This window comes from Loxodonta africana, chromosome 9, assembly GCF_030014295.1.
Source record: "Loxodonta africana isolate mLoxAfr1 chromosome 9, mLoxAfr1.hap2, whole genome shotgun sequence".
Taxonomy (NCBI): Eukaryota; Metazoa; Chordata; class Mammalia; order Proboscidea; family Elephantidae; genus Loxodonta; species Loxodonta africana.
In genome coordinates, this window is record NC_087350.1 from 34,436,161 (window position 1) to 34,460,659 (window position 24,499).

General features: G+C 43.3%; 1 protein-coding gene across 2 annotated transcripts in view; it reads right to left on the bottom strand.

The window, feature by feature from the left end:
• PCSK5 (proprotein convertase subtilisin/kexin type 5) overlaps nt 1–15,050 on the bottom strand; it is a 492,211-nt gene extending 477,161 nt beyond the window's left edge. For both annotated transcript variants that reach the window (XM_064291217.1, XM_064291216.1), the window contains exon 1: nt 14,477–15,050. In XM_064291217.1, coding sequence (XP_064147287.1) covers nt 14,477–14,668 — 192 coding nt within the window. In that variant the 5' untranslated portion in view covers nt 14,669–15,050. The remainder of the gene's footprint in view (nt 1–14,476) is intronic.
• Between the last annotated feature and the right edge of the window lie 9,449 nt (nt 15,051–24,499).

The window sequence follows — 24,499 nt, forward strand, 5'->3', positions numbered from 1 at the left end:
TCTGATGAACTGCAAGACTCTTTCCCAAAGTGGCTACACCATTTTTACATTCGCACTAAGAGTGTGTGTAGGCTCCAATTTCTCCACATCCTTGCCAATGCTTGTTATGATCTGTCTTTATAACCATCCTAGTAGGTGTGAGGAGTTCCTGGGTGGTATGAACAGTTAACACGTTAGGCTGCTAGCCAAGAAGTTGGCAGTTCGAGTCCACCCAGAAACACCTCTGAAGAAAGGCCTGGTGATCTGCTTACAAAAAATCAGGCACTGAAAACCCTATGGAGCACAGTTCTGCTTTGACATACTTTGAAATCAACTCGATGGCAACGGGTGGTGTTGGTGGTGATGGGTGTGGACTAGTGTCTGATTGTGGTTTTGATTAGCACTTCCTTAAGGGCTAACGAGGTGAGGCACCTTTTCACATATTTATTGGCCATTTGTGTATCTTCTTTGGAGAAATATCTGTTCAGATCCTTTTATGAAATGCCTATTTTTTAATTGAGCTATTTGTCTTTTTATTGAGTTGTAAGAATTCTGTACATATTCTGGATACAAGCCCCTGATCAGATATGATTTGCAAATATTTTCTCCCATTCCGTGAGTTGTCTTTTCACTTTCTTGATGATATCTTTTAATAACTATTTTGTAAATAAAAGAATGAACAGGACTAATTCTTTATGGCAGAGAAAGCCCATAAACAGCTCTTAAGTATGGCAAAATGGTAGTAGGGCTAGAAGTAGACAGAAACTCAAGTCACCTGCCTGCAGCCTTAAAGTTTGTTCACTGGCTCTGAGTAATGTCAGAACAGCCCAGAAGCAATGCCATCCTTACAGGGTGAGTCAAAGAATGCAGCATTTCATAAACCAGCCCTTGGGAACTGACCACATAGAAAGACACCAACGCGGTTAAAAAAAATTAAGAGAAAAGAGATTTTGCTGGAAGTTAGCCTGTTATAAGTCCTGAGTGGTCTACAATTGTGTTTTCTTTTGAAAAACTTCGGAACCGAAGAATGAGGTCACACGCACACACAAATGTTAGTTAACTTCAACTAGGATAGGCTCAGGATGAGTAAGCAGTGGTATAGTTACGGGTATTTTCTGACATGATTACAGGCCCTGGGATCACCGTCTCTCCCTGCACTGTATTCAAACTAGATGAGCACTGCCCCGTTTTATTTTGGTTGAGAAACTTCAACTTGAGAAAACAAGGTACAAGCCTGGGAACACTGATATGGAGAGAACTGGTATATTTTTACAGCTGTAAGAGCTTCTCAGCATAGAAAAATACCAGACCTTAACTACTGATTACATAAATATCAGGCCTTAAGTACTTACTACAAATACATATATACGTACATATGTACACACACACACATATATGGTATATATAATATATAAAACAGTTTCACCAGACTGGGAAAGGCATCAGGGAAAGACTCATTTTTTAATAAATCTTAACTAATTCCAGTGCTGGCATGGTATCCAAAATGTAATTTTCCCAGGATAGAATTAACCTCTTAGATAATACAAACCAAAAAAAAAAAAAAAAAAAAAGAGCTGGTGCCAACGAGCAGATTGACTCATCGTGACCCTACAGAACAGAGTAGAACTGCCTCATAGGGTTTCGAAGGAGCGGCTGGTGGATTTGAACTGCCGACCTTTTGGTTAGCAGCCAAGCACTTAACCACTGCGCCACCACGGTCCTAGATAACACGTAGAAGATTAAAATAGAAACTTAATCCTTCCTTTGTGATGCTAATCCTAAATTAACAATCAGATTAACATACAAATATAAACAAGATCAATATTATTAGAGCAACCTAAGAAATGTGATATACTAAAGAGAGCAATCTATAAATAATTTTTAAAAAATGTATTTTAAAATAACTGTATTTCTGTAAGGCAGTGAAGTTTAAGTGAAGAATACATAAAGATGTCTTCAGAATATAGCTTTGCTGTGTTAGATAAAATAATGTATGTAAAGGGCAAAATACATGATGAGTGCTGAATAAATGCAAATTATGATTATTATAACACAGAGACAGAAAGTAGGCTCTGTTACAACAAAAAAAAATTTTTTTTTTTTACATAAGGCAGAGGTAAATCTAAAATGTGACATAGGATACACCATTTAAAAATCTTCCAAAAATATATTTCTGGTTTCACGTTCTTTGTTTACCCTGTTTCCTCTGTGTACAGTGCCCAATCCAATCTTCAGTTTTTAAATCAAATATGGGAAGGTACATTTGGGAGTTGGAAGCAATCACCTATGTGTCTGTCTTCTTCACTCCTTATGTTGATATAGGCCCTGCAGTGCAAATAATAGCACACAGATGTGTAAAGTAGAGATAATACCTAAATTTATCCAAGGAGAATTGAAGTATGCGGCAAACTTGATGTTTATCTGACCAGTGGTTATACCAGCACAAATCTCCTGGGATCTTCATCTTACCCTAACTGATCATCCTTTCCCTGTCCTGGTCTCAGTTTCTTGATTCCTTCCAATCCACTGGACTTTTCTTGTTCTCTATACGGCACATTCCACCTGGGGCCTTATCATCACATAGAATAGCTCCAACTCATAGCTTCCAAAAAAAAAAAAAGAAAATACCCCCTGGGGACCATGGTCTCGAGGAATAGCTAGCTCAACTGGCATAACACAGTTTATAAAGAAAATATTCTACATTCTACTTTGGTGAGTAGCATCTGCGGTTTTAAAAGCTTGTGAGCAGCCATCTAAGATACACCACTGGTCTCACCCTGTTGGGAGCAAGGGAGAATGAAGAAAACCAACGACACCAGAGAAAGATTAGTTCAAAGAACTAATGAACCACAACTACCACAGCCTCCAGCAGACTGAGTCCAGCACAACAAGATGGTGCCCAGCTACCACCAGTGACTGCTCTGACAAGGATCACAATAGAGGGTCCAGGACAGAGCTGGAGAAAAATGTAGAACAAAATTCTAACTCACAAAAAAAGACCAGACTTACTGGCCTGACAGAGACTGGAGAAACCCCGAGAGTACAGGCCCCCATCACCCTTTTAGCTCAATAATGAAGTCATTCCTGAGGTTCACCCTTCAGCCAAAGATTAGACAGGCCCATAAAACAAAATGAGACTAAATGGGCACACCAGCCCAGGGACAAGGACTAGAAGGCAAGGTGGGACAGGAAAACTGGTGATAGGGAACCATGGTCAAGAAGGGAGAGTGTTGACATGTCGTGGGGTTGGTAACCAATGTGTACCAATTGTTTAATGAGAAGCCAGTTTGTTCTGTAAACTTTCATCTAAAGTACAATTAAAAAAAAAAAAAAGACAACCCTGAGATGCCTCCCACCTTTCCACTCTTACAGCTCTTAGCAAATGTGCCTTCCCTTTTCCTTTTGAACTATAGCCTCCTACACCCCACCCTCCTCTTTTGGTGCAGCAGTCCCATTTTGGCCCCAACTTCCTCACAGCTAGGATACTGCAATCAATCATTTCAAAGATGGTACCCCTTGTGTTCAAGAATCATTCTCCTCCCCTTACGTTCAAGAATCACGCTCCTCCTAGCTTCCCACAGTCTCTCTTTTTCCCGTCTCGTCCTGGTGAATTCTAACTCCTTGTGTTTTCCTTTTCTAATCTCAGGCTCCTGAGCTTTGGTAAAAAAAAAAAAGCACAAAGTGATACAGATTAGTTCATCGATTCGTTCCTTCATTTAACTACTACTTTTACTGAGCAATGCACAAGCAGCAAATTACCTCCCTGCTATTTGGTAATTCTTCTCATAGTCGTTAATCATTGATTCTTATCAGAATTTCCTTAAAATGTGATTCCAAAACACTGGACCACCTAATGTCCATTTCACCCCACTCCCCCTGTCTCTGCAGGTGCCCTTCACCTCTGAACTGACTGAGATCAAGGCCATCCTACAGGCTCTCCCCAAATCAAACTCCTCTGTATCTCCACCCACCTTGCATTCTTCTTTAGTCTCAGAGGACCAATATTCCTCTTCCTTTCCAAACCTATTCCTCTCTACTTAAGCCCTTTACTGGAAACCCTGGTGGTATGGTGGTTAAGAGCTATGGCTGCTAACTAGAAGGTTGACAGTTCAAATCCACCAGGCACTCCTTGGAAACTCTATGGGGCAGTTCTACTCTGTCCTATAGGATTGCTATAAGTCGGAATTGGCTCGAAAGCAACAGATTAAGCATTTTATGCCTCCTGTCCCAAGTCCCCACTGTGTTTCTCCTGTGCCACCCCGACATTGTGCTGGGTGCTGAAGAGCTCGCCAGGTACTAGATGGACACACATGTAATTACACACACACATATGCAAATACACATACAATTAGGGTGGGCATATTATTTCTCTCCCAAACTCAGACGTGTTTGAGAGTGAAAGGGGAATTAAAAATAATTAATTGAGGTGAACTGATTTACCACAGGCATAAACCAACTGTCCCTGGCAAATTAGCACAGCCACATTAATTGTAACATAACATGGTTCCCTCAATTACGGAACCATTAACATTTTCTAAAATTATTTAGTAACATTGAAAAAAAGTTCACGATATAATGCTAAGTGAAAACAGTATATACAAACTGATCATAGTTTAGTCAAAAAAAGAAAACAGCAACTACCACTCAAGGTATAATATCAAAAACCAAACCCTTTGCCATCAAGTCTAATTCCGATTCATGGCAACCCCCATCTATTCCAGAGTAGAACTGCTCCATAGTGTTTCTTGGCTGTGATCTTTATTGAAGCAGATTGGCAGCCTCTTCTCTCTGCAGCACCGCAGGGTGGGTTTGAACGAGCAACCTTTAGGTTAGTAGTCAAGGGCAAACCATCTGTGCCACCCAGGGACCTTCAAGACACAATAACTGAAAATTACTGGGTACTTAGTAGGTGCCAGGTACTATTCTAACTATTCCTCAGAACAATCATATGAGGTAAGTACTATTATTATAGCCCTTTCACAGATAAGGAAACTAAGGCACAGAGCACTTAAGAAGCTTGCCTCGGATTCCTCCAGCTAAGAAGTAGCTGAGTTTGGATTCAAACTCTTTTGATTCAAGACCTATGATCTTAACTACCCCAGCATGTTGACAAGGAAGAGGAGGTAGGTTGAGTAGACAGACAGAAGCAGATGTGCAAAAAAAGAAAGCAAGGAAACACACCAAATGTTAACAGTAGGCTTGCAAAAGGCTTCTCTTGTTTTCTCTAAACATTTCTGTGTTTTCCTAATTTAATAATGTAACTCATGTTGCTGAGAAAGGAATAATGTAGTGCAGAAATGGAAAGAACAGAACAGCTAGTTCTGATTTGCAGAGGGGGAAGGGCCATCCCGAGAGGCTCTCAGTCCGTCCACTCATTTCTGTTACCATCACCCTGTTCCTTTCCATGAGCTCTTTCCTTTTGCTGACCGATAAGTATATCCAGGTCTCCCTTACCAGGAAGATCCCTGAGTGGTGCAAACAGTTCATGCTCAACTGCTAACCTAAAGTTTGGCAGTTCGAACCCACCCAGCGGCACTGCAGAAGAAAAGGTCTGGCAATCTGCTTTTGTTAAGACTACAGTCAAGAAAATCCCGTGGAGCAGTTCTACTCTGTAACATGTGGGGTTGCCATGAGTAGGAATCGACTTGACGCAACTAACAACAACCCTTACCTGGTCTCCCTTTAACCCCGCTACCCCACAACTCCTAATTCCATCATTTCTGCCTTTCATGGGCAAGCTTTTGTACTCACTTCCTCTACTGCCCACATCCCTAACTTCCACTCCACTATTTGATCAAGGCTTAGCAATAAGAGCGCTAGTGGCCTCATTACCAAATCCTAAAGCCATATTTCAGCTCTCATCCTCCTGGATTCTCTCTATAGCCCTTCATACTGTTGCACACCCTCTAAAGGGGGCACCTTTCTCTGACTCTGCATCTTCGCGGCCTCCTGTCTCTTTCATCTACTCCCTTCTCCCTAAGTGGAGACACTTCTCTAGGTTCTATTCTCAGCCCTTGTCTCTTTCCATGCTTCATTTCTTAGCAATCCTGTATACCTCCATAGCTTCACTTATGGTGAATAGGTGTCATTCTTTACTTCTTCTGAGTCCTATATTCTCTTCTACCTACTGAATATTTCTACCGGGCATGTTCTTCTATCTACCAAAACCAAAACCAAACCAAACCCATTGACATCAACTTGATTCCATCTCATATTGACCCTACAGGGCAGAGCAGAACTGCCCCATAGAGTTTCCAAGGAGTGGCCGGTGGATTGGAACTACTGACCCTTTGGTTAGCAGCCAAGCTCTTAACCACCACACCACCAGGGCTCCTCTATCTACCAACAAAACTATAAAGCTAACATCTTTTGGTTCCCAAAATTGTTCTTAATTCTGCAAAAGAGTTTACCATTCTCCCTATCCCAAAGCTATAAACCTTGCAGTCATCTTCAGCTTCTCCCTCCTCCTCATCTCGACTTCCATTTAGTTATCAAATCCTCTTGAGTCCATGGCTATAAGAACTTCTAAATCTATTCTGTTTTCATTCTAGCAGCTTCTAGCTTTATGACCAATAACCTTTACTAATGCACCAGTCTCTCTGTCTCCTCTAGTTCATTATGCACAGGGCCCCAGAGGACTCCTCCCACATGACTACACTACAGTACACTGCTATACTACCCACGCCTCCATTAGTTTTTGTCTTAATGACAACCCAACCAAACCCAATGCCATTGATTCCAACTCGTAGTGACCCTATAGGGCAGAGTAGAACTGTCCCATAGGGCTTCCCAGGCTGTAAATCTTTACAGAAGCTGAGTGCCATATCTTTCTTCTGAGGAGCAGCTGGTGGGTTTGAATGCCGATCTTTCAGTTAGCAGCCAAGTGCTTAACCACTGCACCACAATAGTTATGGGTAAAAAAAATTTTTTTTAAATCTCTGCATTACCTGGTACACTCTCAGGTTTGTTGAATCAATAAGTTATGGTGTCTCTCCTTCTCAAAGGCCTTCAATAAAGCTTTTTATCCTACATGATACTGTTGACATCTTCTATGGGGCAGTTCTACTGTATCCTATAGGGTCAATATGAATTGGAATAGACTCCACAGCAATGGGTTTGTTTTTTTTTCTCTACATGGGAGCAGATCGTTCCTCCAAAGTTCAGGCTCGTGTAATGTTTTAATACTTCTCTTACAATCTGACTCATAGCGACCCTATAGGACAGAGTAGAACTGTCCCACAGGGTTTCCAAGGAGCGGCTGGTAGATTCAAATGCTGACCTTTTGGTTAGCAGCCGAGTTCCTTAACCACCTTATCAGCCTAAAAATGAAACTGAGGAAATAGATGCCTGGCATTACCCCTGGCTTTTCAGCTGGACAAACTCATGAGCACTTTCTGAAATTCTTCGATCTAGATGTGTTTCAGAATTCTTCAGATCTGAGAAAAGTAAAATGGGGTATATACTGGAGTATACCTGGTTTAAGGATAACATCCCTGTAATCAAACTCATTAATATTTCTGCAACAAAACAAATTAATGCCCTAATTAAGTAAAATAAAGACTATGAATAACTTCATGTCAGTTTAGGTCAGGATAGGTTTTGCCACAAAGAAAATGCAAATCAGGTAAGGTTTGGTTGAAAAAAGGGTTCAGCTCTCTGTTTTTAGAACTGTGCATAAGGGCAGTTATAACTGAATCTGTTTAAACCAATAAAGTCCTTGTTTCTGTATCTGATTGTTAGTTTTATTTAAGCAGTATGAGTTGGGTTTTTGACACTTGCCCCTAAAGAGTCCTATTCCTTATGGGCCTATCTATATTTCAATTTTATTTCCCACCACTCCCCTATACCTACTCACATTCAAGTCAAATCAAAAATACATTTTGATTCTTTAAATAAAAAATCTTGCAACCACCATATGGTATGTGTACCATAAACCAAGCTGGCCAACCAGAAGATGGGGAGCCCTAGCTGGCTGATTTTCTAGTCAGTTGCCCCAGCCTCACACCTCCTTCTGTGGCTCCCAGGGAAGCGTAGCTATCACTCCCCTCTTACAGAAGAATCAGACAAAGCACTGAATTTCCTCCTTCCCCCTTCTCCCCCTAGGAGCCCTGGTGGTGCAGTGGTTAAGAGCTACAGCCATGAACCAAAAGGTCAGCAGTTCGAATCTACCAGCCACTCACTGGAAACCCCATGGGGCAGTTCTACTCTGTCCTATGTGATCACTATGAATTGGAAGGCAGCAATGGGCTTTTTGGTTTTCCCTTCTCCTCCATTTCATCCTCCCTTAAATCTCCATAGGCACTCAAAAAAATTAGGAAAATTGTAAGCTGCTCCATTACAGAAACCCCCATTAACCACAGCATTCTCTTATTTTCCTTTGCAGTCTCTGCATCTCTTTGGTAGCCTTAGAGATCATGTAATGCTTCATGTGCCTTGATTTTTATATTCATTTTCATTACGTGGGCACCTGACACAGCAACAATATCAGTGGATGTAGCAGGTATTACAGTCCTTTGTTTGAAAAAGAAGGAAATAAGGATCAGGTTGGTTCATAAAAAAGAAAGATCCAGGAATTTCATTCAAACCTTCTGATTCCTAGTCTTCTTTCCTTTGGTCTCATTTTCCTCCCAGGATTACCCCAAACTGAAGAGATTATTTGCACTGATTGACCCTCTTTGGTATCCATAGAGGCAGAGGTGAAATCTACCAAAACTACTGAGGATGTTGCATGGATAATTTCACTCTAAATGATGTGCATATATTATTTTGATAAAAAATAAAAACATTTCTATTTTTATGTTACTATATATAAATAAATATCATAAAATACAAAAACATGAATGCTTGTGGACATTCACACGCACCAAAGATATATAGTGTGCATGAATATTCACAAGCATTCATTGTCACCAACCAAGAAGCCAAAGTTGGCTTCATCTCATCACTGAAGCCAACCTGAGTTGACTGAGTGATGAAGTTCCAAGAGCCATACCTATGGATACTTCAGGCTTGGAGAAAATCTAGACAGCTTCATACAACTTGAATGGACAAGGCAGCAAATACCCCTCCCTACGCAGGGGATATCTCTGGGGTCAAGACTCCTTCCTTCAGCCAAGGAATCACTGCTGGAAACTTTCTCAGCGCACTACCCTGCTTCTCTGGCTGACCTTTAAGGATAGGGTCTCTGGCTATAAGCCCAAGAAAGATAGTGATAAGGCAAACTCAGCTTCCTCTGGGCTCACAAAAATGCAGTTTTTCATTGCGAAGAAACCAAAAACCCATTGCCTCCAAGTGGACTCATATTGACCCTATGGGACAGAGTAGAACTGCCCCGTAGAGTTTCCAAGGAGTGCCTGGCGGATTCGACCTGCCAACCTTTTGGTTAGCAGCTGCAGCACTTAACCCCTACACCACCAGGGTTTCCTCTTAACTAAAAAAAAAAAAAAAAAAAAACTCCATAGCCATATACCAGCCATTCCAGTCTATGAGGTTAATGCAACAGACTCACCAACATGAGGGCATGCATTCCGAATGGCTTTTTCCAGTAAAGGATCCCCTCCTCCCCCTCCATTTTCCTTTTGTGATAAGAAATACGCATTTGAGAGTGCTTAGCTGAGATCAGAGCTGAAGTTCTTGAGCTTAAAGAGCTGCTCTTTAAGCCAAATTATCCTACACAGATCAACCTGGGACTTCTAAATCAATGTACTTTTCTGTTTACAAACTAAGAACTTACTATGGGAAGATGGTCCACTCCCATTAGACTAGTCACATCCCCTATTTCAAATACCACCCACAATCATCCAGAATCCACCTCCCCTCTTTCTCCCCTGTTTATCAACATTGCAAGTATCCTTCATTACTCATAGGTCAAAATTTATTGGCAGAGTGGGAGGCTCTCAAGACACAGCGAGGCTCTTCCTATTGAAGAATCTCTTCCCATTCATTTGGAAAATGCATCTTCTAATTTACTCATACAAATTATATTCAGAATTAGACAAAATATAAAAATTCAAACTTGATTTAACATAATTTACCCAGGTAAGATGCTTCATAAAATAGTCTTCAGATATGTTTCTTCCCTTTCTCCCACCTCCCTAAGCTTATCTCATAATATTTAATGATCAACATGAGAAGAGAGCACTGCCATGGAAAGTTAGCCATTATTCATTTAGAATCCAACATAAAAGTATTTTTAGTTGTTAGTTGAAATGGAAAACCATTTTCGCAATCTACAAAGCTCTGATTTGGCTCTACTAACTCAGTCATTAAGTTTATTTTCCTTATTTTCATATTTGCATCTTCCATCTTAAAAATACATCTCCCTTTCCCCATATCTAAGTAAAGTTTGAATCTCATCTATTTCAGCCTTTCTCCTCAGACTCAGATTCAACAAACCTTCTCTGTAAGGCTACCTATGTGCTGAGCAATGCATAATTAACTCACGCTATTATTTAGAGATTTCTCACGTTACAGATGAAGGAACAGGGGCGCTGTTTAAGTTCAGTGACTTCACAGATCGTGCAAGTGGCATCTCCAGACTTTCCAAGTCCAAATGCTTGCAGTAGGGGCTCCAGGTTAAATATTCCCCCAGTGTTGCTTGCAACTAGCTTTATCCTTCTGGAGTCTTGTTTAAGATAAGTTACGTGTCTTGGGAAAGGATTTTTGCTACCTTGGAGCTGGAATCAAGGATTAGCAACTCACAGAAGGATAAATACAGCCATTGCACATTGCAAACAATCTAGTCACAGGAGACTTTCTTCCTTCCTTCTGGTTTGTAGAAAATGTAGTCCAAACACAGGTTCACAATTAACGAACATTACCTCAGGTCTTGTTGCTTTTTGTCATTCCTATAACCAAGAGATTGTTAGCATGAAGGGTCAAAACATAAGATTAGTGAGACCAAGGCCTCTTGTTTGATCCCAGGGCAAGCTAAAAGCCATGCACGCCTACCTTGGCCAACCGGCAGGAGCTGGTCAAACTAGATCCAAGAGTGCTTGTAGTCAAGGCACTCTACCATCGACCCTAATACCAAGAAAAATATGCCCGCTACTGACAACTACCACTAATAATAATGATTAGGTACCATTCCTGACTTTCAAGGCATAACCACTCACAAACTATAAACATTGTGTGAAGACCTACCAAAACACAACGTTATCTCTATAACCAAAGGCAAAAAAACCCTCATTACTGTTCCTTCCTAGGAAGTCAGGCATATCCTTTTTGCATGTTTGCTTTCTTGCATTATTCTGCACATCCTATCTCTCATGAACAGAAGAGGCATGCTTATACTTTTCTACAGAAATCTCCAGGCCACGAATATTACCTCTGGTGACTTTTAAGTGCTAAGATGCTATAAAAAAATACTAAATTAATATTCTAAGTAGATGGTTAAAACTATATCTTTACTGTGGTGAAAATTTACCTTGAATTTTTAAGATATCAAAAATACTGCCAGAATATTAAATGACTTTGGAAATAACAAGTTTCAGTACCAATTTGTAACACGAGGTGGGACCCCAAGACCAAAAGAGTAAAAAACAGAGAAGCTTCTGAGCCACAACATTCCCAAATTACTTTCTACCCTCAACTGAACTACAGCTGGTTTACTGTTGGAAAGAAGGACTAACAAAAGGATGTCTAAAGTGCTAAAAGGTCAGTGCAGTAAAAGGATGAATGAGAAATACTTTTGGCCCTTACAATGCAATGATACTGCACGTGCGAACTGAATTTACCACTCCAAAGACTTAGAATAGGGTTACACTCCTTTGATCTACAGAGGAAATGCTTTACACTGTAAGAATAGCTGATCTCTCTAAGCTGGTTATAGCATCAGCCCAGGACTCCTCTGAAAACTTGATAAGCACTAAATTTCCTCATCAGTGTTGTAAAAACCACAATAAATAGTGTTTGGTGCTATTTGTATGTAAACATTCAAACTTCTTTAATGAAATGCCAAGGACCTTCGTTTTCAGGCTTTTTGAAAAAAGTCAGACACAGCTGCAAGATATTGCAATGTCTGCCTGTTCAAAAGCGGATTTGGCGACAATTTCTCATCCCTCACTATGCCAGGTTTTGCAATATCTACGTTCTATTCAATGAGTTCGAAAAGATACAGGTGTTTCTACCCTTGCCAGTCGTGAAGCTTCTTAGATTCAAGAAGTCCAGGTCTGTTTGAACTAATATCTGTGAATTAAGACCAGATGTTTGTTTCTAGTCTACTAAGCCACTAACCCAGAATTCAAGGAAATGGGGATTTTACTTTATTCCTCCCACCCCTGCCAAAGGACAGAAGGATTTCCTAAAAGGCAGGGTCCCCTGGGCAGTGGACCTGGACCAGAGAGCCCTAGGTCTGAATCATAGCTGCCACTATCTCACTGGATGACCCTGTGTGGGTAGGTCACTTAGCTTCTCAAAAGTCTTGGTTTCCTCATCTGCTGTATATAAAGTAATATCTATCAAATGAGGTTGGTTTGAGGATTAAGAAAAAAGTGAACGTTCAAGAATTTATTCTTCCAAATATGCCTGGCTCCTAGGAGATGCTCAATGTCAGCTGAAACCGAGAGTTGTGGTTTGGGAACTGAGAGATGTGGCTTGGAAAGATTAACAGTATTACTTTCAGTGTTAGCCTTCCCAGTTACCTTACTGGGGCAATGCAACTTTAAGCTTATGGTAGAAAAGACGAGAATAGCCTCAGTGTTTCTTCCAGAAAAAAAAAAAAAAAGGTAGTAGACTCCTAACAGGACTGGACAGTGTTTCTTTCTGTTATACATAGGGTCGCTATGAGTCAGAACCAACTCGACTGCACCTAGCAACGACAGACTCCTAACAAGCTATTAGAAGAACTCTTCTGCTGGTGACAGGCACTCAGGCAGCAAAATCTGGCTGGCTTCCCTTACTTCCTTCCTGGAGAAAGAAAATACCGCCCGTGCCCCTTGCCCTGGTCTCAGTCCTCCACAGGACCGGCTCTTCTGGAACATGCCCTCCCTCTGTGCCGGCAAAGAGCAAGACTTCGCGCTCTCGCTCTTCCCAACCCTGCCCAGTTCCTCCGCTGCCTTGGCAGACGCAGCGACAACATCCCAGTGCCGCGTATCCCAGGCGGAGGGGGTGAGGATGGGGTGGGAGTTCCCGAGCTTCTCCCGGACCCGAGCTCCAAGGCTCGCGTTCCGGGACGTGGCGCGCAGTAGCATCAGAAACCGTCTGTGTTCTCTCGCTCCAGCGGCACCAGCCAGCCCCTTTCTCTCCCTGCACCCCCGCAGGGCGCGCAGGGCGCGCAGGGCGCGGGCTCCGGCCCTTCCCGCGTCTCTCCGCACCAGGAGAGCGCCTGCTGCTAGGGCACCCCGCCATCACCTACGCCTCCCATCCCCAGCGGGGTCTCGCCTGAGTCTGGCCAGGACCCCCTGCTCGTGCCAGCCCGGAAAGAAGAGGTGTAAGAGTGAGGATCACTTTCTGAGACCCGCTTACACAGTCCTCTCCACTCCATTTCTCGCAGGGGTATGGGGTGAGGAATCTCAAGGGGAGGAGAAGGAGGAAGCCTAGGAAGCCCAGAGGAACCTCCAAATTGCTCTTCTAATCATTCCCATAACATCACTTCAATTTATTGGCATTTCCCCCCCCTAAACAGGGCAGCTGTCTGGAGAGCCCTTAAGCGGTACCCTACAAAAATCCCGCGCCCAGCTGCCGGACCAATTCGCCCCACGGCGCCGCCTCTCCGCCCCGCACGTCCGGCCCCAGGACTCGCGGCTTTTCCGGGCAGAGGAGCTCGGAAGTTTCCCACCTCTCGCTCCGACCCCCTTCCGGGAATTCCCAAGCAGGTCTGGATCCAAGCAGGCGAGGGAGCTGGAAGGTCTCTCCCCACGTCTGCGCTGACGCCGGGTCTGACCCTTCTTGCCTCACTCTCCGCGTCCCTCCTCCCCTCCAGCTCCAGTCTACGCGCCTCCAGAGCCCAGCGGTTCTCTCGCCCAAGAAGATGAAACTTCTTTCTGGGCTAAATTCAGGTAGGAGCAGGAAGGCTTCTCCGCCTTCCCCTCTTCTCTCCTCCTTATCCAGCCTCCCCCCACCCAAGTAGCGGGTTCCGGGGGGTCTCACTCCCTGCGCCCCCAAAAGAGCTAATTTCCCCCTCTCCTCACCGCCACGCGCCAAGACTTTTCCTCAGGCTACTAGTGCTCCTCGTCTTCCTAGGCCAAAAGGTCCCAGGTCGAGTTTGCAACAACCACGCGAGCAGGCACACTCCGGATTTTTCCAGAGACTCTACCTGTCCCGCGTGGCTTGCAATAAAACAAAATAAACCCCAGTAACTTTGGGGAGTGTGTGTGCGTGTGTGTGTGAGAGAGAGAGGAACAGAGAGCGCGCCCGCATCGCCCACGAGTTTGGGTAACAGCTGCAAAAGCACATCTGGAAAAGGGGGGCCGACAGGGAAGGGGCGAGAAGCGCAGGGCCGCAGGCACCTCCTCGCCAGCAACTTCCAGGGCCAAGGGCCGGGCCAGCCGGTCATTACCTGTCCAATGTTGATGAATCCGTACTTGCTGGCGATGCGGTTGGCTTCTGGAAAGCCGCCGGCGATTTTGACCGCCCAGTGGTTGGTGTAGACGCGCGTCCGGCAAACAGGGAGCAGGCAGCCCCCGAGCAGCGCCAGCACGCACAGCAGGTCCAGCCGTCCCGGGCAGCAGCAGCGGCTCCTCCAGCCCATGGTCCCGGCGCCTCGCTGCCTCCCTCGCTCGTTCCCTCTTTGCTCGCTCCGCGCACTAAGCGGCCGTACAACTAACTTCTCTGGCCTGGGCCGCCCCGGCGCGCAGCCCCCGGCTGCTGCGGCTCGAAGCCTTGGGCGATCAGCAGGAGGCGGTGAGCTCGGGTTGGGATCACAGCAGCGAGCCTCTCTCTGGCCCCTAGACCATCCCTGGGGCTGCGGGGACCAGTGCTCCCCCGCTCTCCGGCCAGCAAGGCGGTCGGCGGGAGCTCCTTGGCTCGGGTGCAGGAGGCGGCTGAGTGGGGCGGGCGTCCTCCAGCAGTTGGATCTCGCCGGGCTCGGCTCCGGGACTCAGCGACTCGCCCTCGCTCCTCCCCAGGCCCCGGAGCGAGGCGGAGGCGGCCGGCGGGGGTGGTGCAGCAGCGGCCGGGCGCCCCCTCTGCTCGCCCCGGCTCCGAGCGCGCGCTCGCTTGCTCCCTCGCGCTCCCTCCGGCTCCGAGCAGCGCGCGGGGAGTGTGAGTGGCAATGGCAGCAGCGCCTGCTCTGCATAAATGACTCCCTCCAGCCCCCCTCGACACCCCTCCTTTCCCACCTCCCTCCCCCTTCTCAGCTCCCTCCTCCGCCCGCCTGAAAGCGGCCGCAGCCAGGCGCCAGCCAGGTCCTAGCGCCGCCGGGTTCTCCCGACTGTAATCTCCAGGGTCTTGGGCAGCAAAGGCGAGTCTTTGCAAAGGGCTGGGAGAAGAGCTCCGGGCTGGTGATTTTACCTCCTTCTCCCCACTCCCTGCTGGATTTGTAGTAATTTACCTCCACTTCCCGAAAGACTAAAGAGATTTACACGTTGGCTGGTCCGAGACTAGCGCCTTGAAGATTCATTCATCCTCGCTGTGAACGTCCTTAAACTATTTAAGGAGGTCACTTGTGTGTCAATTGCCGAACAAATAACCAGAGATTTTCACTTCGTTAATTCTTTATGCTGTTCAGCAACTGTTTATATTACACATTTTGCTCCCGAGAGAAGCTACTACTACACGACCTTAGGGCGCATCGATTCTTAAAAACTCCAACCACCGTAGCTCTAAAGCCAAGCGTGTTACTTTCTAGCTTTCGAAATCGATGCTTCGGGCACTAGACAACGCCACGAGGGAAATATTCCAGCCGTGGAATTGAGGAAAGATGCTTCTATGGATGTTTGGTATGAAAGTGGATGGAGATGTGGGCCAAGGGAATAGTTTATTTATTTGTTGGATTGAGTCTGATAAGGGCTTCTTTTTCTCCACCAGGGGAAAAGTTTTCCAACTTTTTCAAACACAGCACTGGAACAGTGAAAGACTTCAATATAAAAAGGACCACAGAGGAAGTTCAAATGAAATATGTGGCCGCCGCCTTCCTCACTGTGTCATGCACTGGTCCTCGCAGAAGGCAAGAGGGAGCTCTGATTAACCGGCTTTTTCACAACCTCCCCGCTTTTTTTTTTTTTTTTTTTTTTGGCACGTGGGTGATTTCTTGTGAAAAGAAAATTATCCCTTATAAAATAATTCAACAGGCGTTTAAAGTATACACTATATCCTTCATCAGGGCTTCCCACCGTCTTTCTTCCTCCTCCCATCGTCTACTTTTCTTGCTTAGCATTGGTTAAGTGTATTTGAGATTAATTAACCCATGATGCCTATAACTTTGGGTGATGGTTCCCTTATCTGCCTAGGGCCTCACTTTTCTTTTCCCTCAGCTGAAGCATACATGCATATTCAAAACTCCGCTAGCACCTTGGAGCATAATATTTTATGACATTTTACAAACTATATAAAGTATGCTATCTTGCTTGATCTCCGAATAAACCCAGGAAATATTATTCCCAAATTACTGATGAAGTGGAAGATCAGAAGAATTCAGTCACTTGCAGAAGGGTATTCTTTTTTTCATTTATTTATTTATGTGTGTGTGTGTGTGACTTAAAGAACAGAAATGTATCGTCTCACAGTTCTGGAGACTAAAAGTCCAAATCAGAGTTTCCACCATCATTTATTTATTGACCGATTCAACATATCAATTTTGAGCACCTAAAATGTGCCAGGCATTGTGCTGGACACTGGAAAAGTTGGAGGAGGGGAAAGCAGAGCTGCACAAAGAATTAGTGGAATTCAGACTCTGGATACCTCTAGAGGAGATGTGGATGATGATGGTGATTAGATGGAAAAGCATAAACCCTGCACTTGGGCTTTAGAGGTTTGGCACAGTCCCTTCGTATACACCCCTTCCTGTCTTAGTTATCTAGTACTAAAAAAAAAAAAAAGAAATACCACATGTGGGTGCTTTGACAGACAGAAATTTCTCTTCTCCCGGTTCCAGAGGCTAGATGTCTGAATTCAGGGTGCCAGCTCTAGGGGAAAGCTTTTTCTGTCTGCTCTGGAGGAAGGTCCTTATCTCTTCTGAGCTGTGCTCCTGGGTGATCTTCATGTGCTTGGCATCTCTCTTCCCCCTCTCTGCTTGCTAGCTTGCTTTTAATCTCTTACATCTCAAAAGACATTGACTCAAGATGCGCCCTACACTAACCCAGCCTCATTAATATAACAATGACAACCCACTCCCAAAGGAGGTTATAACCACAGGCATAGAGGTTAGGATTTACAACACATGTTTTGGGGGGACACAATTCAATCCATAACACTTCCTAACCTTGGAGTCAAATCCAGAAAGTTTCACGATCTATTAGCTCACTGTTAACTGCCACCCTAGGCCATTTGCATACATACAGAAGAGCCTTGGCTTATTATTTCTGTGGAAGCTGATGGGTTTCAGATGCAGTGGGAATCTCAATACACAAAAAATCTAAGTGCACATAAAATACCCTTCAGTCTTCCTTTCTTTCAGAATTGTGAGCCTTCGCATAAACACTAGGTGAGAGGAAGAGCCTGTCTGCCTCTGCCAACGTTCCACAGGAGGGTGGCCTTGGTGACAACTGAGCAAGGCTACTTCCTGAGCCTTGTATGCAGATGATGTGTGGGTCTTTATTGTTTAGGACTGCAAAGGCAGCACAAAATGCTTCTCTTTGAACAATGTTACCTCCAGGCTTCAATTTCTGAATGAACTAAAGAGGAATCACTGCACTGGGTCTCCCAACACCTTAAGGTTGTTTCCTCAAACCAAAACCAAACCTACTGCTGTCGAGTCAATTCCGATAGTGATCCTGTAGGACACAGTAGAACTGCCCCATAGGGTTTCCAAGGAGTGGCTGGTGGGTTCGAACTGCTGACCTTTCAATTAGCAGCCAAACACTTAACCACTGTGCCATCAGGGCTCCTGGTTGTTTCCTAGGAGTGGCAGAATTACTCACTGATATTTTTTCTCCGTGATATCTTTCTCTTTTTCTTTCCACCAACACTCTTGCTTTCTGTGAGCATGCCTTGCTTGGCACACAGATACCATTCACTGCATTGAACGTGAGAGAGAATTAGAAAGTGAGGTAGGAAGTGGGGAAACCACTTTCCTACTTTGTAAACCAATCTCTGGGCCAGCATTTAGCTTACTCAAAGGGCATATTCTTCCATTTGGATGAATATGTATTTGGAAGGGGAAAACCTAGTTCTATTTTTAAAAAAAACCCATTCATCTGTCAAATCAAACGTATGAATGTAGATTCATTCATCTTGCCTGTGGCCTTTGCATTTATCGTCCACTTCAGTTGCGAGTGATTCTTAAAGCTAAATGATAGGAAGGAAGCCCCTCTCACACTGACACACAGGCAAACCCTGCTTCTAGCTTTGTGACCTGATGAACTTATTAGATTCATTGGTTAGAGCCTGTTAGCCAAGAATGAAACTTGCATATAAGGACCAATAGCTGCAGCAAAGAAAGTCTTATTTAATGACCTTAGGCTCTATTGGTAATCTCCATCAGCCCTGTTACAAACGCCTCAATAGCAAAAGGGAAGGGGAACCTATAGTAGCAGCGCTTAGTGCAAAACCATCCCTGTCTTAATTATCTACTACTGCTGTAACAGAAAGGAACCCTGGTGGCACAGGGGTTAAGAGCTCAGCAGTTAACTGAAAGGTCAGCGGTTCAAACCCACCAGCAGATCCATGGGAGATGTGGCAGTCTGCTTCTATAAAGATTACAGCCTTGGAGACCCTATGGAGCAGTTCTTCTCTGTTCTATAGGGTCATTATGAGTTAGAATGAACTGTGAACCAAGGATTCAGATTAATTAATTTGCATACCTGGTGTTTTAGTTATCTAGTGCTGCTAGATAACAGTTCATTGGTTTTTTTTTTTTCCCCGTTTTTGCTGTAACAGAGCTACTACTAGTGGTTGGTTTTAAAGGAACAGAAATTTATTTTCTCACAGTTTAGCAGCCTAGAAGTCCAACTGAGGGCTATGGCTCTAGGGGAAGGCTTTCTCTTTCTGTTGGCTCTGGAGGAAGGTCCTTGCCTCTATTCAACATCGGTTCCTCAGTTCCTTGCCTATCTTCATGTGCCCGTGGCTTCTATCTTCCCCTGTCTGTGTTTCCTTCTTCTGTGCCTAATCTGCTCTTTTAAATCTCAAAAGTGATTAGTTTAAGACACACCCTATAATGATAAGGCCTCGTTAATATAACACAGAAATCTCTATTCCCAAATGGGATTATATTCATAAACCAAAAACCAAACCAAATCCATAGACTCACAGTGACCCCATCAGACAGAGTAGAACTGCCTCCCAGGGGCCTCACAGGGTTTCCAAGGACAGGGTAAAACTGCCCCCATAGGGTTTCCAAGGACAGAGTAGAACTGTTCCATGGAGTTTCCAAGAAGCAGCGGATGGATTTGAATGGCTGACCTTTTGGTTAGCAGCCAAGCTCTTAACCACTCTGCCACCAGGGCTTCTTCATTGGTGTAGGAGTCAGGATTTACACCACATATACTTTGGGGGACACAATTAAATTCATAACACATCACTAACATTGGAAAAGAAACGGGAGAGCAAGCCTTGCACTAATGCTTTCTTTTTGTATGCGAAGAGTAGCATTGTGCGATTTGACCCTCGACTTTTCCTCTGTAACATGCCATATGGCAGGAAACCAGGCAGTTTAAAGTTTTACTCTCCCTTATACTTAGAAAAGTATTACTTGATAATGAGGCCCCACTAGTGTTTGGCCTCTCTGCCAAGGTCCTTTATAGTTCGAAAAGAATATTTCAGTGAAATGCAATGAACAGAAATCCAGGCAGTTTAGTAGAAAGAGAAGTGAATAAGAACCCCACAAGGAATTATCTTGAGGTTCTGCAAACTGGTATTATTCTGGAAAGAGTTTGCCTTCTGAGACACCACATTTATTCCTCTGCTACACCCTCTGCTGGAGATTGATCTTTAAGGTCTCTTCTAACCTGAGATCTGGGAATCAATGATACATAGGTAATGGGCAGCATGGAGCTAACCAAGGGGGAACATTTTACTACCCGTTACTAAGTCTATGGGGGGTCCCGAACAGTTTTCCTATACAAAGAATTCAGAATCAGTAGTGAAAGTTGGTCAAGTTTAATAATAGAGAATCAGAGCTGAAAGAGACCTTAGATTTCATATAATCCAACTTCTTTATTTAATAGATTAGAAAACTGGGGCCAACAGAAGACTAACTTGGGTGACAGTAATCCTACTAGGGAAAAATAACAAATGGATGAATAATAAAAGTAAATAAAAGGAAGGGGTGTATGGGCCAAAGATGATAGTGTGCTGTGAACCAAGGACTCAGATTAATTTAGTTAACATACCTAGTGTCTTGGTTTTTGAGGGCTGCTGTAACAGAAATACCACAAGTGGATGACTTTAACAAACAGAAATTTATTTGTTCATGGTTTAGGAGGATAGAAGTCCAAATTCAGGGCACCAGTTCTAGGAGAAGGCTTTCTCTTTCAGCTGGGGGGCGGGGGGGAAGGTCCTTGTCTCTTCAGCTTCTGTTTCCTGGTTCCTTGGAGATTTCCATGTACTTTGGCATCTACCTTCCCCCATCTCTGCTTGCTTAATCTGTTCCTTTTATATTTTGTAAGAGATTAACTGAAGATACAGCTTACATTAAACCTTCCTCATGAACATAACAAAGAACCCATTTCCAAATGGGATTAAAAACACAGGCAGAGAGGTTAGGATTTATAAGACATATTTTGGGGGGACACAATTCAACCCATAACACCTGGGGTTAACAAAAATAAATTTTATAAGAAGAATAGAAACTCGATTTAACATTTCAGATTCCTTAGGTATTTAAAAAAAACCTGACTTAAAATCAGGAAAGGTGTGTGTCAGGATTGTATCCTTTCACTATATTTATTCAATCTGTATGCTGAGCAGATAATCCAACAAGCTGGACTATATGAAGAAGAATGTGGCCACGGGATTGCAGGAAGATTCATTAACAACTTGTAATATGCAGATGACACAACCTTGCTTCCTGAAAGTAAAAAAGACTTAAAGCACTTACTGAAGATCAAGTAAGGCCTTCAGTATGAGTTACACATTAACATAAAGAGAACAAAAGTCCTCCCAACTTGACCAAATAAGCAACATCATGATAAATGGAGAAAAGACTGACATTTTCAAGGATTTCATTTTACTTGGATTCATTATCAACACCCATGGAAGCAGCAGTCAAGAAATCAAAAGACACATTGCATTGGGCAAATTTGCTGCAAAAGACCTCTTTAAAGTGTTAAAAAGCGAAGATGTCACCTTCAGGACTAAGGTGGGCCTGACCCAACCCATGATATTTTCAATCTCCTTGTATGCATGTGAAAGCTGGACAATGAATAAGGAAGACCAAAGAGGAATTGATGCCTTTGAATTATGGCGTTGGCAAAGAATATTGGATACACTATGGACTGCCAGACGAACCAACAAATCTATCTCAGAAGAAGTACAGCCAGAGTGCTCCTTAGAAGCAAGGATGGTGAGATTTCATCTCACATACTTTGGATATGTTATCAGGAGGGACCAGTGCCTGGAGAAGAACTGCATGCTTGGTAAAGTAGAAGGTCAGCAGAAAAGAGGAAGACCCGCAACTAGATGGATTGACACAGTGGTTGCAACAATGGGGTCAAACACTGCAATGATTGTGAGGATGGCACAGGACTGATCAGTGTTTTTTTCTATCGTAAATGGGGCCATTGAGTCAGAACTGACTCGACAGCACCTAACGACAGCTGTTTACCACCACCACATGATCCATGACACATGTGAAGCCAGGGCAAGAGTTAATTCAGGACTTGCTATTACATTTATAGCATAATATTTACATAATGGGACAGTCACAGGTGACCAGCATCCCATAGATTTCAGGAAACTTTTAGCGCCTTCTTGGGCCTGTTTAGAGTTGATTTAGAGTGGCATGGTTGACTATCTTCTGTGGACATGTAAATCTAGTAATGACATTCTGGTTCCCAGAAAACTTTCCAGTTAGAATCAAAATGTGAGGTTGTAGCTGATTTCCTTCAGATATAGAAGGAAGCAAAAACAATTGCTTGTTACCTTCTAGCTTCTACCTCCTGTCTGTCACAGAGCAGTATCTCTCAGCATGGATGTGACTAGCAGTGGATGGATGTGTACTCCAACCCCTGCCACCTCTGGCTTGAATTTAGGGGGAAAGCAGGTAGCATAGGGATGGGAGAACTCAAAGGAATGGGCTTAAGTCTTAGAACTTCATCCACCAAAAGGAATGGATGTCCTATGTCAGTGGCAATAGCCCTCTTCCAAAAGTCAATGCTTGCTCTTTTTGTACTAACACTGAGCCCTCTCCCCCAATACTTTTTATTGTCTCTTTTATTACTAAGACCCCATCAGAGAATCAGAGATTTAATAATTACTTACTCAACGTGTTTTGATCTTGCTTAGGAAGGCCAAGTTAAATGGACCCTAGAAATTAAAATTTTTTTAAGGCCAGGGTGTATTTCTAATTCATTTAGGCCAAATAATACATTCAAAATCAAAACATATTCAGTATGACTTTACTTTTTTATCTGAGGCAATATAAATTATGACAACATTCTTTCACAAATACCCTGTGTGAACATATCCTTAACATTTAGACATTCCATCGTTTCCAGAAAGTATATATCTAGGTCATTCACCACTCACTGTGTGTGACATAACTTCGTCATGTCCGTGGTGTGTTCAGGATGTTATTATACAGCCATTGTGTAGCTATCGTTCAACCACCTCTATACCAGCCTACCCTACCCCTGCTGTGATGGTGAAGGTTGTGTGTCAACTTGGCAGGGCCATGATTCTCAGTTGTCTAGCAGTTATGTAATGATGTAATTTGATAGTTATATAACAATGTAGTTAGTCACCCCCCCCCCCATTTTGTGATCTGATGTGTGCAGCCAGTCAGTTGAAATGGGGGTTTCCAATATATATATGGGAGTTCTGGCAAAGCTTGCTTGTTCTAGATCCTGCATCTGACCCATCATCCTCTGACTGCCAGTTCTTGGGACATGAGTCAGCAGCCTGCCTACAGTTGGTGGGATTCGACAGCTCCTGCAACCCTGTGAGCCAGCAGCCTTCTACCTAACCTGCCGATTTTGAGTTTGTCAGCCCCTGCAACCTCCTGAGTCAGGAGAACTCTCCAACCTGATGCCAGACCCACAGATATGGGACTTGCCAGCCTCCACAACCTCATGAGCCATTTCCTTGAGATAAATCTCTCTGTATATTTATATATGTAGGGCTTCATGGTTTTGCTTCTCTAGCAAAGCCAGCCTAAGATACCTGCCCCTGCTCCTACCTCAGTTCTTAGGAATATGAGAAAAAAAATGAATATCTTCGGTTGCCCTTAGCTCTTAGGTGCGTGATGAAGACATATATCAGTAAGACATTCCAAAGCCAAACCTCTATGTATTATCTTGCCTGGAAGAGGAATTCAGTATAAACATGCTGATGAGCAGCACCTATCCTTTCCTATTACGTATTTGGAATGGCAGTTAATTTATATTTCCAAAAAGATTACCCATATTTAGGAATAATTCATTGATAAAATTTTATTTTCTGAAGGTTAAAGGAATACAGTTCAGTAGAAAGCTCCTCAGGGCTTTCAGCTTGGCTCTGTATTTACAAGTTCCCTGTGACAACTCAAATCCAGATACTTTATAAAGCAAAAACAGACCCCGAGATGAACTCTGACAAGTGCTACTTTTTAAGACCTGTGACTTAGTTGGCTTCCTCAGAAATTCAAGAACCAAGAGTTCACTACATCACTGGCAACCCTGAGGCAAGCTTCTCTCTTCAATTTTCTCCAAATATGAACAATGAAAGTCTATTTCGTAGATGTGCTAAATAAGACTATAATATGAATTGGCTGTATAAGGCTAAATATTGCCTTCTGTGAGTGAAGATGAAACTATCAAATTTTATGAAAATACTGTGCATCATATTTAAGGTTTGGGTGAAGAAAACATCTTTCTCTAATACTGCTATATGGCTTGCTGTCTATTTATTTTAAAATAATTAGAACATTGTTTTGAAACCTGGAGGCATATTGAACTCTGAGAGGTGAGCATGGACTGAACCTTGTGCAGATAGAGCAGGGAATATATTTGGTATCATTTATCGTTTCTTATTCTAGTCTTGTTATACAGTTTTTTGTCTGCCCATACAGATACAAGTTGGCAAATTCATAGGATATTTGCATCTTGACATTTTAGCAGCAAAATGAAAAATTAGAAGAATTTTTGTAGAAAATGTCAACAATGCAGAACTTAGTGACATTCTATAAAACTGGGCTATGCATTATTTTAAAAAAGAAATCTAAGGGATGGTGGAATTTAAGACTTCTTTTTTTTTAGGCTTAGAGGAACTGTATCCTAGAAGCTGAATG